The following is a 17,318-nucleotide window of genomic DNA, read 5'->3' as shown; positions in this document are numbered from 1 at the left end:
AATCACAGCTGATAGATTAAAAACTCGGTGTATCTAATATGTAAAATCCGTTTGTTGACTCCAGATTTGACATAGTTTACTCGTTACACAATGTCCGGTTGACAATTGATTCTTTCTTTGATTTTAAATCAGATGACTTCTGTTTAAACAAAATATAACGATCACAGTCACTTAATTGTTAATTGTACGTCAGTTTGTACTGAAGAGTTTTAACAAACCCATTCACACATATAATATGTCCATCTTTTTAGATAATTTTGACAGATATGTTTATCCAAACATTTATTCCGATATCAATTTGCTAGCATTAATCCATTCCACCTGTTCATATTCCAGGCAGGTGAATTTTGTCTGTTCCAAAGGTTTACCACAGAAGTAACGAGCATTACTATTGGCTGAGAGCTAAGCAATTAACAAAATTTTACATCATCTACAGATTAACCAAGACACAAGCAGTAACGACAAACCATAAACATCTTATTGTTTTTGGCATGGAATCAATGTTTATAATTATGTCCAATGTTCAAGTGTTTTGGGATTCTTTTGTTTTTGTTGTTTTGTTATGTGCCAATTTTAATTAAAACATTTTCTTGTTCTTTAAGAGCACACTTAACATCGGTTTCGAACAGTGAAAGTAATACGCTATAGAAGTATGCCTAAACAACTTATCAGAACTATATTAACAATCATGTAAAGGATATAATTTGCCATTCTTTGAGTTGTATGGGATGGATACACATTTTAGAAAGTCAATTTTTGCGCCGAAAACTTCTATAGTACCAAAACTTTCGTCCGTTGGGAGGAGAAATGAAAATCGAATATGTATAAACGTAGGTGGTAGGAAGTTTGAAACTTACAAAACAACGTTAAAAGCTATTCCTGATACAAGACTGTCATGGTTATCTGAAAACAGAAGTCTCAATCCTGATTTTGACCCAACCACAGGAGAATACTTTTTTGATCGGCATCCGGGTATGTTTCAAATGATTTTAAACTATTACCGAACAGGGAAACTACACGTGCCAATGGACGTCTGCGGGCCGGCATTTGAAGAGGAATTAGCTTACTGGGGCCTTGACGAAACTCAAATAGAGCCATGTTGTTGGAATTCATATAGGTCACACAGAGATGCACAGGAAACTTTGAGGGAATTTTCTAATAGTGACAATGAAAATGACAGCGATGATGAAGAAGAAGTGGAAATGAGGGCACGATTTGGAATTTCGGATGATTTCATAGAAAAAGAGAAATCCTGTTGGGATAAATTGAGACCACGGCTTTGGAATTTTCTTGACAATCCAAGAGCTGACAGAGCTTCAAAGGTAATTTTTATATTTTTTAAGTGCACGTTATAACGCATGAAAATTTATTCAAGAGATTAATTATTGGTTTAAAATATTTTATTCTCAAAATCATTGAATGGATCAGTTACTGTCTAATGCATATTTTTCATCCACAATTTCTTTTGTTCACTTTAATATTATTTTTAATAAATTATCTCATAAAATTTATGATATGCATGATTTTTTTTTTGTCATCATAATGTTTTTAGTAATTTATTTTTGTAAGAAAATATATGTTTTTAAGTTTGTAACTAGATACAAAACGACATTTTCATACGTCTTTTTAAGGTACTCACTAAATAATCTTTTAGAGAATTAAAATAGATGAACGAAACTCTTCCAAAATCAAGAATATACTGAGACATTTTCTTTCTTCACGTCATTTGAGTGTCAGTGACGACAAAGCTTAATGTCTGCACTCAGAAATTCATTAGAAAATGTTTCAATTTCATAATTTCTGTAAATATATCATTTCTACAAAAAATCTGTTTAGTTATAGCATCAGATATTAGTTGTACTTTTTGATTGATGGATATTTATTGTCAATAACAGCAGACAATAATGTACACGATGTCTAATTAAAAAAGGTAGAGGACACACAAGTGGTAATCAGAACGGGAAGTCAAACACAGACAAAGAATTGACTAATAGAAAAAGACGAAACGACAGTCCACATAATTCTTCTTTTTGATACGTTTTGGTTTTATCTGCTCTTTAAGGTTTTCTATTAGGTTTTTGATTTTCAAATATTTTTGGCCTTGAGCATCACTGAAGAGACATAAATTCTCGCAATGCGCATCTTGTGCAGTAAAACTGGTACCGTTAATGTTATTCATAGTACATTGATTATTGAGAAACACATTTCCCACCAAGATCCGGAAAAACCTGTAGGTGGCACGGTGGTATTTGCATTCCAGAATTTAGGTTGCTCTTTTGTGTACCCTACCTAAGTCAATGTATCTGAACAGTGTGATTGGACAAAAAATACAGCATCAACTGAAATACTTTCCCAAACTGAGGGATGAATCAGGTGTAGAAAAATATGAAATAATTTTACATACAGATGAAAATGAATTTTTGGGAATTTAAAAAAAAATTGTATTCACTGCACGATAAAAGACCTAAAAGCACTAGTGGCCTTAGGTTTTTTAAAAATAGCAAAAAAAGTAAACGGTCATGATACACATTTAATTCATTTCTGAATAGTAAAATGAAAGTACTTCAGTTAACTGTGAATGTAGAATTTTTCGCAGTGTTAGAAATGGGTGAAAATTCTAAAAAGGCTATCATTATCCCCTATTGGCCAGGAAATACTACCATGCCACCTGTATTCAATATCTGTGTTTCGGCTTTAAAAAATTGAATTTAGATTGTCTCAATACATATCGTTTCTGATTGTAACTCTTTCCGATTTATTTAAAACGTGATATGTTAATGGATTTAAGGGTCTCTATGTCCCCCCGCCCATTGTACTGATAATTTGTAAATAAGATTACTGAGATTGAATTTATTCTGCTATTTTTATGCGGTTTTTTTAAAGAAAAAAATATAAAATGCTAGAGTACACAAAATCTGGTTGTCTTTTATTCTTTTGTTTTATTGAACCTTTTTGTTGCTGCCGTATATTGTCAAGTACCAATAGTTCCTATTCTTAATATAAAGTAGGAAAACATACCGTCGCCAGAAGAAAGAGCTCTCTATATATGCCATCAACAGCTGATCATGTCTAAATGTCATACTTTGATTTCCAGATGTTTAGTGTTTTTGATTGTTCTACTTGAAAGTTTTGTCTGATTGACCTATATACCATTTCCTCAGAAACTCATGTTTACATCATTACACAACAGAAAAGACAACAGATAAAAGCTTAAACTCTAAAAAAGAAAAAAGAAACAAATAAAAGACTATTTAGAGCTTGTTTAAATTTGTGTAAAACCTATGTTGATCTTGAGATCGTTAAGTTTTTGTCGTTGGATTGTGGCTCGAAGGTCAGTGTTTGGATAGTATTAACAGAACTGAGAATAATGGTTAAAAATAGATAAAATGAAAAACAAAATTGGCCAAAATTTTTCAGAATAGATAATATCAAATGGGGTGCAAAAAAAAAAGAGAGTTATGACAAAAACTAAAGAACAGAGAAAAATGACCTAAAGAATTAAAGACTATAAAAAGGGAGACCCTCAGTAACTTGTTGATGATATCTTATTCATACTTGTAAATTCTCACATCAATGTCTGTAATATGAAAATTACATAATAATGTCAGTACGTGATTTATGTCTATGTTGCAATTGCTTACATTTTGAATGATAGAAAAAAACCAATCACACTTCTGAAACCATTTGAAATGACGTATTAGCACCCAAATCCTCGATAATGAAAGATAGATATAATGTAAGAATTTATACACATTAATAACAGTTCTCTATGTCTTTGAAAACAACAAAAACAAGCAGATAAAATGATGTATAAATGACTCAGACAGAAGGCTGTCAATGTAAGCTGTTTTGAACATTCACTAATTTTTTTTAATTTGTACCTCGGAATTGACCTTTTTGCACTTAATATTTATACAATTTTTGAGTGGTCTTGTGTGCACTTAATATCTTATGCATGTCTGTACTTGATATTGGAGAACTCTTGATTTTAATCATGTCTGCTTTCTAATTTTTTATTTCCCTTTATGTTTATTTATTTAAAAAAAACATCTTTGCGTTATTTAGTTTTAATTCCACTAGCAACATTATTTATTAGTGTAATAGAATTTTATTGTTTAGTTTTAATTGCAGCAGTTAAATGCCATGATTTATTTTAAAAACATTGCGTTGTGACTAAATTATTTTAAAAACATTGCGTTGTGACATTTGTTTTTCTTTTGATCGCTTTATATACATACCCTTTTACCTGCTACCAACAACTATGACAGATACGATAGGTTCTGTGGTATCGATTGCCATTCAAAACAATTGTTTTTGCCATCGTATACAACAGATTGTTGTCTGCCGTTCCGATTGCCATCGGAATAAAATGGATTTTCCAATAGCGTACAGAAAATTTTATTCTGTGTAACGTATTGCTTTTTCAGAATCAATAGCCGATAATAGGGTATGCTATAATTAGGGAAATAAAGCACACTTTAGTCTACAAAAAGCAATTAATTGGCCTGCAACAAACATTAGGAAAATTATAAAATTAGAATAAAAATGAAAATTAAATGTTAATATACATTAGAGCATACATCTTGTGGCTCATAACGCAGATGCTATTAAAGAATAGGTCAAAAACTGAAGAAAAAAAGGCACATTTACACGCTAGATTTAACACTACACAGATATATATGGCTTGTTCCAGTTTCGCAATCTTTTCTTAAGTTTTATTCGGAAACATCAGGAAAATATATTAAGCTGAGGAGGATATAATGTGAATAATGTCGTACATACATTAAAGCATAGTAAGGTTTGAGCCATTTTTTTCAACCATAACCAAAACATTAATCTCAACTTCACTATGATAGTTGAAATTCTGGATAATTTTATAGGTCATGTCATTTTGGATTTCAACCAAACCAAAATTATCACCTCTGAAGAACATAAACTTGAATCCTAAAACTTTTGATAGAAACGTTCGTATTGTTATCTTCTAATCCTACAAATAAGACGAGAACCTCGTTTTGAAAAAAGATAAATATCAAATAAAAAAACCAACCACACATGGAACAGCTAATTTGAAAAAAAGTATAGTGGAGTTTGGTTTATAAGAAAGAATGTGGAATTGTCCTTAATTGTTCTTTTTATATTCAGACTCTATATTAAATGTGTATTTAAAAATGATTTCAATCAATTTTATATGATTTGAATCTTCTTGAGATATTTATTATGTCTCTCAGGAATTCAGATATTTCGGAAAAATATATTATCACGATCCTTTCTAGCATCACATAAAATGGGAGAATATCATTAACCGAATATCTTAAATATCATTATTCATAATCTACATCTACGATATAAAATAGACTTATCTTTTAAAAAAAAAGCTGGTTGAGAGGCAATAATAACTATATAAATAAATCTTGTTCTTTAAGACTAAGATAAAATATAATACATATACAACGGATTTAGTGAAAGGATTATGCTAGCAGTCTGAGAAAAGCATAATCTTATGCAATGCCAAAATATAAGAACATATCACTATCTACATGATGTGTAGACAAAAAATAAAGCAATACATACTCAGTTACGTTATCAATCAATGTTTCAAGACAGATATTTACTTAATTTGGTCATAAAAGATTATTCATGGCAATACATGTATACCATATGTATACAGGAACAGATTTTTTAAAGGGGCGCACTTGGTGCATATAGGAATATCTATAACCCTTCGATAAACTTTTTTGACGAAACGTGTGTAAATGTTGTCAAGAAGAATTTACAGCTTTAGTAATGGTATCACAGTTCTTTTTAGTATATCTATCTTATTATTATATTCACTACAAATATATATTTTTTATACATATATACTCATCTGCCTATTAGCATGCACATATAGTTTTGTAAAATTTGTAAACATAGGCAAATGGGTCATATTTGAATTACCTGTATACTTCGTATTTATATATTTTGTTAGTCATGCATGATGATTTTTTTAATAAAATGTGTTTGCACTACATTGTAAATCTTAAAGACTTCTTTTGAAACAAGCGTCAAATGACGTAGACTTTAATATATATATTAAAATCAGCATGGAGAAGAAAAGTGAAGTATAATCCTTCCAATGTATCAGTGGGCAGATCAATGAAGGAAAAGAAAGTAAAATTGTAATCTAAATCGTTTAAAATTTGTATGTTGTACAGTAACTTAGACGTCGTTTTGATGTTTTGTGTTGTTGAGTTGCTGTCTGACTGACGTTTATCTCACCTTTTTTGTTTCGATTAACTTTGCAATCGTAAAGCAGGTTGCAGACGACATCTTTATAGTTCGAAGAAATACCATGCAGACGATAGAAAGTTTATAAAGATTGGGTATGCAATATTTGCTTTAGAAGTTGCGACGAAAAAAACAAGGTTAATTGGTTAATCAAAAGCAGGCTGTTATAATATTTCTACGATTTAAAGCAGCAATGAAGATGTACATAATTACTTACAAGACCATGTATATGTCTTAGTCAATAACACTTAATGTTTTATATGTAAATCAGTAATTACTGTTATCAAGGTATGTCTAGTTTGCACACTATTTCCTCTTGTTTACGAACTCTGTATGTCATGCCTGAAGTTTACTTCCATGTCCGTATTTGTTTTTCATTTCGTGTTTAAAATATCTTAAAGTTGAGTGGTGAATGTTTCTGGAAAACGAAGTATATAGTTTTGCATGCATGCAGATCTTAATTACTTCATGTATATATGTATACATCTGCGTGCCTGTATCATAAATATTTGAAAAAGTAAATTTGAAATGAAGAACCTTCACACCAACAAACAGACATATGAAATGCTTCTCTCGGTCTGTTTTAAATAATACCATGTAATACATGGAGATGTGTGTTAAAAGTCATTGTTAATGATATTCAACAGAATGAAGTTCAGCGAGTAAACTTTAAGACATTTCTTGGGGGTAGAATTATTAAGAAATATCAATAAAAGTAATAATTATAAATGGTTTTAAATGTTATGTACCTAAACAATAAATGTTAGTTTTCGTCAGTTTTATTTTTTTTTACCATTTATGGCCATCAAAACAAATTTGAAGATCTTTGCTTTGCAACCACCAAATTGTGCAGTACATCAATTACAGGAGATGCATCTAACAAACGTGCATTTTCTTAGCTTTTATGACATTAGTTTCCGAATACCAAACTGAGATATTTGTGTTGGTTTTTATAACGAATTTTCATTGCTTGACCATTTTATCAACTTTTCAAAAATAGTTTGGATAATTTTATTATCACTTGGTTCTGTAATAAAGGCACTTTTTTTTTTAACTTCAACAATTTTTTATAAGTTAAATTTCTTGATCATCGACAATTCAAATGCCTGCACTCTTAATCTTTTGACTACAAGACGACATGACATAGCTAGCAATTTATTTTTCTAATAAGGTTCTAGCTGAATCAATCGACTCTGCATGTTAAAATAACCACATAATTAACAACATAAACACGTACATGCGTGTTTCCATGCCAGCACTTTCCTAACAATAAAATTGTCATGAAAAAAAAGGTGATGATAACTAATATTTTTACTCATATTTATTTTCCTCTTTATAAACAGTATTTTTGCAAATCTAGTGAAAATTCAAACGGCAATCATTGATACATTGTTTTATAATCTAAAAATCGTCTTATTCTATCGGTTCAGATCTTTGGATTGGTCATATGTGCTTTGCGCTTTTTAAAACAAGCAATTTTTTCAAGCTAAAGAACGAATTAGAATTGTATACATTTGGCAGGCTCACACAATTGGATGTAATTGTGATACTAATGTAAGCTTTAATCCGCCATTTCGTTCGGAAATAACTTGTACCAAGTCAGGAATTTGACAGATGTTTTCTGGAGTTATGGTTGATAAAGTGGAGCGGCTTTTGGGGGTTATTTTTTGTATTTTTCATGGAGTTCAATATTTTTATTGTTACTTTCCTTTGTACAATCGAAAATAAATACTTAATGTTTCATTATGTTGTTATTTTGGAACACCTTGAAAGGTGGCATCTCCTCTTCCATTATAGTTTATATTTACAAGTAGAATGCGTCATTGAACAATCTGTTGTTTGATTGTTTCCAAATGTAACATTTGTATTGAGCATTTGTACAAAAGCCGTATGATTTAAAGAACATCTTTTGACCTATCGTTTAGCTATTTTCAATTTGTTTATTGTATTTAAGAGGAATTTTGCTTATTTTTTCACGCTCCCGACTCACATAAAGAATAGAAAATAAGAAGAGTTGAATAGACACATACAGGTGTGCACTTGAATCCCGTAAATGCAGAAATGGAGTCATCCCTATTAAATTTCACTAAAACAAACACATGTAGGATAAAAGTACAGATTGACTTTTGATGTATGTTAACATCAATGTACGGTTGAAGTTATGATTTATTAAGTGAGAACTGTAAACTAGCTGTATAATGCAACATTTAATGTGTTTCATTTCCATTGAAGATTTATCTCTCTAGTGGTAGATAATTTGGCACAAATAATCAAATTCAAAAGCATTACAGATTATTCAATGCAAAAACTTGTAGTTTGATAAATTTGAAGAACACCGATGAGTACTTTCGATAATCTTTCTAAAAACTTCTTATAATTTTTGGCAATCGCATAAATAAGTTATTGCTGTTCATTTGTACTGTACTAGAAAGCCTCAGAACAATAACTCTATGTATCTATGATTTGATTTCTGTACTAGAATGCCTCAGAACAATAGTTCCATGTATCTATGATTTGAGCTACAATTGTGCAATAGAGCTGCTATTAATTCTTTGTATAATTGTTTTTCTAATCCGTTTAGTCAATATATTTTTTAATGTTGAGTAAATGATTTTTTTCTTTTCTTTATTGCTTATACGCCCCTATAGTTGCGCTATCAAAAATAATAGTAGCACAATGTTCTACTGTGATTTTTCTTCGTTTCTGTTAAAAACATGAAATTTGAATGATTTATTGTGGTGATTAACGTCCAATGACAAATATTCCCACATATTCATGAGGTGATTTTGGTTTAAAAGTGATGGCTATGCTCATTGTTGGAGGTCGTACGGTGACCAATAGTTCTCTGTGTCATTCGTGCTCTTGTGGAGAGTTGTCTCATTACCAATCATACCACATCTTCTTATTTTTATATTACATAACACATTCAGACACAACATCAGGTTATATAAATGTTAGAAAGCTGCAGTATATATGCCATGTAGTGTCTGTATCTGTATTATTTTTTTTTCTCCCTTAGAATCAAATGTCTAATTGTTGCAATATGCTGCTGCAATGTTGTTATAGAGGGTGTGCTCTATAATACGACCATGAACTGCAAATATGTATACATGTATATATATATACGTATACCTCACAGCATGATAACAACACGAAGTCACATCTAATTCTATTTACAGAGTGTAAAGCGTAAATCTGTAACCATTGACATTCTTTTCGTTTTCATAATAAATTTCCAACATAAGAATCAACTTAAAGTAAATATTCTCAATTAAAAACTAATGTGTATTTTTCTGTTTCTATTTTCAGATTTATGCCATTATTTCCATAGCTTTTATCATCACATCAATAGCAGTATTTTGTTTGGAGACTCATATACAGTTCCGGTATAAGGTCAACCCTAATATATCACTATCAGGACTCAAGGTTTCCGAAACACAGAGGCTCACCCGTCCGTTACTATTTATAGATATTATAGAATATGGTTGTAATGCATTTTTTACTTTAGAAATATTTGCACGACTTTTAGCATGTCCTACATTTAAAACATTTGCAAAAGAACCTCTTAATTGGTTGGATATTGTATCAATAATTCCATTTTATGCTGCAAGAGTCTTGGAAATTTTAAGTATGGAAGGTACTGTGGTCTTTCTTTGTGTAAGTGCATTGCGCCTTATAAGAATTTTTCGAATTCTAAGATTGACTAGACATTTCAGTGGACTTAAAATTATAGGTCATACAATTCGTGCCAGTGCTAAAGAATTACTTCTACTTTTTCTTGTTCTTATAATCGGCATTCTGATATTTGCCGTTGTGATATTCTTTGCCGAACAGATTGATGAAAATTCTGTGAATGATTTTCAAAACATTCCAATGGGATTCTGGTGGGCTGTTGTTACTATGACAACACTTGGGTACGGTGACATGGCGCCACGGACTGGATTTGGATACTTAGTTGGTACTATATGTGCTGTTTGCGGACTGCTGATGTTAACACTTCCGGTTCCTATAATAGTAAATAATTTCACATTATATTACTCTCATGCTCAAGCAAAGATGAAACTTCCAAAGAAAACGAAAAAGATTTTAGTTGGTGCAGAACATATGCTTAAGGAAACAATATCTAACCAATCTATTGCGGAAGAAGATGAAACTAAACCAGCAACCGGAAACAGTTGTGGGAAAGATTTCGAAAGAAAAACCAGTGGGGACAGTGCTTTAGGTAGCGATAATAACAGTAAGTATCTAAAAAAGTCATAATAGAAAAGCAAAATGTTTGATATATCATTGTGCTACAAAGTAGTGAAGGTTCGAACGAAGCATATCATATACAGGGATCTATGTGACTGGGCCAATTTGTGTTCTCCTCAGCTCTGTACGTTATGCTGATAATTTACAAAAAAAAAGGAAAAAAGGAAATTTAGTAACCAAAATTGAGTCTAACCGAACCATACTCTTTTTCATCAATCATTGATTTAGCCTTTTACAATGTTTTTCATGCAATAATCCTTGATTAAGTCCAGCATTTTTTCACCAATCCATAAGTGATTTTATATTTTTAACTTCCACTTATCCCTGATTTAGTCTTTGCACTTTTTCACACATCCAGAATATTTTAGGTGCGGAACACCTAACAAGTGTGTTTTTTTTGGGGGTCATTACGTGAAATATGCGCTGCATTTGAACTTGCGGCGATCAAGATATGAGTAAATTAAGATGACAAATTAACCAGAACAAAACAATGTATACGATATACAAATATTGTTTTTTGACTTGTAAGACAGTTGCGTTTATTTTTTCTTATACCAAAAGAGAAACTAACATTTGTCTTTTTGTAATAAGGATTGACAGTGTATCACCCCACCTTACGATGGAAATAAGTACTTGGTTATAAATGATTTATGTCATGCGCTAGAAATCTAGACAAATATATTCTGTACGTTTAAATAAATATTATTTTAAAAATGAATAAGAAAAATAAATGTGAAAAGGCGAGATTATGTAATGTTTACTTAAGATAAATAAATTCTTCACCTTTCTGATGCTCTTAAACATCTTTTCGTGAATATAATATATCAAATGCAATGAAATTGTATTGATTTTGGCATTTTTTATAACTAAATTGGTTCACATGAATAGTTGAATAAAAGGTTTACTTAAATTATTAATTCAAAATACAATTTTTTTTGGTGCAATTTAAAATCTTATTTGCATCTATGTTTACAAAGATATGGGTTTCGCTCATTGTTGAAGGCAGTACGGTGACCTATAGTTGTTTTAAAACTTCTATGTCATTTGGTCTCTGGTGGAGAGTTACAAGTCTCATTGGCAACCATACCACATCTTCTTATTTCTATATGATGTAAAGGGAACACCTTGCACGTTCTTGTCATCGTATTAAAATTGTGGGTATTTTTTCCATTACAAATTTTGTTTTGTTATTTTATTCGACCGATTAGATCTTATAGTGCGTCACATCATCTTTACACAATATTTTCAATTGTATGTGTATTTCCCCTTAGATTTCTAGGGATAATATCCCAACGGATACCACCCTTAAATATAATAGGTCTTTTCATTTGTATGTCGTAAAACCACTGAATTTTTAAATATTAGTCTCCATCCTCTCCACTTAGATAAATAATCATATACTATAGTAGATTCAGACATTAATGATGTGTTTGTAGACGTTCTGTTTGATAAGATTTCAACGATTAAAACTTTTGACTCATTTTTAAAAACTGATATGCAAATATATGAATTATATAGATATGAAATGAGGCAAAATAATTCTCGCTGTCAAATTTTAATGCATAAACACCTAAAAACATCCGTTATCAAAAAGATAATTTCGATAAATTTTAAAGTTACATTTACAAACATAACAATCTTTTAATTATCTTTTCAGTGTAAAAAGCAAATTTAGTAATCGCTGTCAGTTTGAAGATCAAATTGTAATGAAAATTTTTTTTTTTAAAAAAATCATCAGATATCAAATTTATAGATAATTTCTATAAATTTAAAAGTTCCGTCTACAAACATATTAAAGTACGTTTGATATATATTTTTTTCAATGTAAAAAGTGACTACCGATATTCAAAGCACTTGCCGAAAATAGTACACGTTGTTATATTAGTTACATAAGACCGTTACAACTATTGAAGAATACTTTAATTTTGGATGTAACGCGTCTTCTGATTGGGTGACGTTATTTTGTTATCAGCCCATAGATATAATTTAGTCATGTGACCGTGACGTCATCAACGTTTTGTCGTTGTTTTCTACGGTTTAAAATGGAATTTAGAATTAAATTATAAGAAATGACTGTAATATTTTTTCTGTCTATTCGAAATAACATAAAATATGTGGTGCATACTGTGAAATAACCCGCTATGCGCGTTATTCAGTGTGCACCAAATTTTTTATGTTATTTCTTCATAGACAGAAAAAATATTACAGTCAAAATAAAGAGATGTTGTATCAATGCCAATGAAAAGGCATTCTTTGTGTATCTTTGTGTATCTTTGTGATTATTGTGTATCTGTGATTGTCATTGGCTGTTGTCTGTCATATTTGTTTTTTGTCAATTAATTTGTCATAAATCAAGCCGTTTTTTTGCTCGTTTAATTTGCTGATTGTCGTACGGTGACCTATAGTTGCTGACATTTGTTGTTGTCATATTCTACATCTCCTTATTTTAATACATGACAAGAATTTAAACAACAACTTGTTACCATACGAACTTCAAAATAAACAATACCCATATATGGATATAAGAAGATATGATATGAGTGTCTATGAGACAACTCTTCATCCAAATCACCACTTTTGTAAAAGTAAACTATTATAGGTCAAAGTACGGTCTTTAACACGGAGCCTTTGCTCACACTGAACAGCAAGCAGTTCAGGGCCCCCAAAATGACTAGTGTGAAACCATTATAACGGGTAAACCAACGGTTTCATTTATATAAAAAACAAAATATGAGAAACATTTATAAACCACATCAACAAACGACAACCACTGATCATCAGGTTCCTGACTTAGGACAGTTGCAAACAAATGCAGCAGGTATCCGTATATGACTATATGAACAATATCCGAATAACAATATGCGAAACAATACAAATTGGAAATCAAACGATAATATCAAACAGTGATGGGAAAACAATTACAGATATATGAGAACTGTTTCAGTTAGCTTTTGACATAATACGATTGTAGACATTAACTCTAGTTTTGATTCGCACCATCTTTGAAGTACATAGCCAGTCTCCATGAACTGAACATGTAGCTGAAGTACTTATATCATCAGTGAGTTTATGAAAGATGACAGAGGAATTAGATTAGAGTTCAGACAGCTGTCAGTTTCTACTGAGTGATTTATTTTGCTGTAAAGATCTAAAACGTTTCACATTCCTGTAAAAAGACAAACAGAATATTCATATGAAGCATATGATACGTAATGAAGCAGCAATTAACCCAACAATAAAATAGCAACAAAACACAACAGAGAATGTGATAGATATGCCATCCCCCAAAAATATAATCACTTTTGGCCTTGTGCTATACTGATATCAACCATTGACGAGGCCTATTGTGTGATATAATGAAATGAGGTATCTCAAATATAGAATAGATGATTCCCTAAATAATGAGTGTTAAAATGAATGTCCTCGTTGTTATTAAACCAAAGTTATTTTCCTTATTCAATTCATCAACCCATCATTCTGTTTTGTACATTAAACCTGAGATTATTTAATACAACCATTTTGCATTATATTATAATTTGTATAACGCATACACAATAATTGATTCCATTGCAAATTAAAGATAAAGTGAAATCACACATGCTGGTATGCCATGTGTTTGGGATAAAAATATGTGCAGCAACCATGTTTTGTTCGAATTAGAAGACATGAAAGTAGGAAGACATTTAGACATGTTATATTCTGTGTGCTATATTTGACAAAATTCCATTGATTTTCTTGTTACCATCGTTTGAATGTAGAGTACAACCGATGATTCATATTCTGAAAAATATATTAGCAGGTCTTGAAAATCAAGCAAATTCTGTTAAAACTAAAGTTAAAAGAGCTTTTTAAAGAGCGAAAGTTTTTGTCCATGATAACTGGAATATAAATTTCATTTTCTAAATATTACTTAAAATCGGCTTTAAACAACTTAAATTAAAAGAGCTTTTTGATGAGCGGAAGTTTTTGATCGTGATAACTGGAATATGAGTTTAATTTTTCTCAATACGAGTGAAAATCATCTTTAAACAATAACTGCATTGCACACCTGTTTGATTTTTCTGTATTACTAATAAAAGGGCGTTTATCGCATTTGACTACCAAAAAGGGGTATCACACGGACAATAGACGGATATTGACTTTTAGATAAATAGGCTGAAACAGTATTCGAGGTGATATTTATATCATTGTATTCCATATATACGATAAGCATAGAAACAACTTTTATCGTTACATCCCTCGATGCAACATTTTACCAAAACAGTGAGATATTGTTTTTATTCTAAATTCCAAAATTCAGTCATTTTTTTCAAGCAATATAATATAACTAATATTTACATGGAAAAACATTAGAATTTTACAAATCCTACAGTACTATTCAAATAAGATCGTTTATACTTTTACTCTTTATGTGAATTTGGAAAAAGTAAGATACAATTATATATTTTGGCTATGTATTTATGAAACAATTATTATTTTTGTTTAAACAAAGTTAAGGAGAATATACTTTGTTACTTGATAAACACCTGGTTTTATACCTTGGAAACCCATGAATATAAAGGCAATCATTGTTGATGCTAGCTTTCTCTTTAAACATAGTTACATTAGTATTATAGATTTCTTTCTGGCCGGAGGAATATAATGTAATTCTGAAAATGACTTCACAACGTTTGTTTAGAGAATTTTATTTTAACACTTAGTTATTCGATGTTTATTCCCCATTCAACAGATGCCTAACAAATCGGCTTCGATGTACAAACGATAACATTTTGATGAAATAAACATTCTCCTTTTAATTTTCTTGTCAAAGTGCGCAGGAACTGTGTTGTTTCTGATTGCAGTTTTATAATTGAAAAGATATTAATACAATCTCCATTCTATTTTAAGTAGCTGTTTTACATTAAGTGTAGGTATAGCAAAACTAGTGCATGTATAATTTAGAACGTATCTAGTATAATAGTATATAGCTTCACAAATGAAGTTATCGTGTATTAATCATCACATAACACTCGTATAATAATGTTTGTGCTTTAACCGACATTATTGTTAAAGTATAAATAATAATGAATGCAAAACGTGAAATATATATCCAACAGAGGAAATGGAGAGAAAATCACTATTTTTTTTTATTATTATTCAATGTACAATACTTCTTCCAAATTTCAGTCTCGCCAATTACTCTCGCCTAGAATGATTATGTTGTATTTTAATAGTCTGTTCGACCACTCTCTCCGAGGGCACCAGATTATGTTGTATTTTAATAGTCTGTTCGACCACTCTCTCCGAGGGCACCATGTTGTGATAGGGATGTTTAAGTACACAGTCACGTCCAGTATGAATAGAGATTTCAAATACAATTTCATGTGCGACTTTTCTAATTTTTGTTACATTTTACTTACTGACTGTATTGCACAATACAATAAATGTGCATGTAGTGTAACCTTCTATTTTAAATTGTTTTATAGTCATTGCATATTTTAAACATTGTAACACGATCAGGACAAATATTTCTTTTCGATTTGCGAACTGGTTCCCGGCTGCTTTCTCATGTTTCTATCGATTATCAATACAATCCTAGCTTCGGTCGTGGGTCGAACTATTTAAACAAAGTTATTGTGTTCCAAGTTTCATTGGAATGTAGCTTCATTCTGTGTAATGCATTGTTGTTGATGGTCATAAATTGTTAAGGGCGGATATGTCTTTGTCTGTTTACGGTTTATAGTAACAGTAAAAAGATTTTCTATTCGTCATGTTTTGTTTCGCTATTTTATAACTTGTTATGTTTAACTTGTAATAGGTCTGTAGTTCTTATTTTTGTTTCGATATATTTGGCTCTTCAATGTTTGTTATCTTCTATACTATTAAACGAGAAGACCTCATTGTGTGTGTCGCTTCTCTTCTTTCCGTGACTATAAATTAATCAACACGCCTCTGTGTCCTATAGGTACAGTGCATAGTCGCATTTGTCATCCATTTATATGATTATTCAGATTGAGTTATTTTGGGAGAAAAACGAAAAAAAGGCATCCGTATATTGTCCCATCATTGGACGAAATTTTAAGTCAGATTAGACTTCCGGTTTGCGTTTTTCTGTATATTTTGAACATACATATACTACGAATAAAGTATATTCACAGAGTTTATTAAATGGAGAGGGTCTGTATACTATATCAATTGACCACCATGGATCGATTAGTAAACTTGGAATTGAAAGTAAATACACTTTATTTATATAGTAATGAATGTTCATAATATACAGATAAGCGCTAAAATTATTCATGTGAACTTTTGATACCTTTTCTGAAATTCTCCAGTCATTAAATCTTTTACAAAATTCATTTATTACAACAACAAAAAATGATGTGGTATGATTGCCATGTTGAGACAACTCTCCACAAGAGACCAAAATGACACAGAAATTAACAACTATAGTTCACCGTACGGCCTTCAACAACGAGCAAAGCCCATACCGCATACTCAGCTTTAAAAGGTCCCGAAATGACGATGTAAAACAATTCAAACGAGAAAACTAGCGGCCATATTTATGTACAAAAATGAACGAAAAACAAATATGTAACGCATAAACAAACGACAACCACTGAATTACAGGTTCCTTACTTAAATGTTCATAACATACTAAATGTATGTTCATATTGAAATTGATAGAAAACCAAAAATTGGGAATTTTGGAAATGAAGTAGGAAGGATAAAAAAAACCTATGACTTATGATACATTTGCTGAAATTCTCCAGTCATTCAATATTTCACAAAATTCTTCCAACAACACTTTACATACTTTA

The 17,318-nt window shown here is 30.8% G+C and overlaps 1 protein-coding gene across 2 annotated transcripts in view; it reads left to right on the top strand.

Moving 5' to 3' along the window:
• Nucleotides 1–336: 336 nt before the first annotated feature.
• Nucleotides 337–17,318, top strand: part of LOC139481472 (potassium voltage-gated channel protein Shaw-like) — a 28,048-nt gene continuing 11,066 nt past the window's right edge. The window contains exons 1-2 of one of the 2 annotated variants that reach the window (XM_071264834.1): nucleotides 337–1,322; nucleotides 9,577–10,504. In XM_071264834.1, the coding sequence (XP_071120935.1) occupies nucleotides 729–1,322; nucleotides 9,577–10,504 (1,522 nt within the window). In that variant the 5' untranslated portion in view covers nucleotides 337–728. The remainder of the gene's footprint in view (nucleotides 1,323–9,576; nucleotides 10,505–17,318) is intronic. The other variant, XM_071264835.1, reaches the window with a different exon arrangement.

Source organism: Mytilus edulis, chromosome 7 (assembly GCF_963676685.1).
Source record: "Mytilus edulis chromosome 7, xbMytEdul2.2, whole genome shotgun sequence".
NCBI lineage: Eukaryota > Metazoa > Mollusca > Bivalvia > Mytilida > Mytilidae > Mytilus > Mytilus edulis.
Note: the sequence above shows the minus strand (reverse complement) of the source record. Positions and strands in the feature narration are given on the sequence as shown.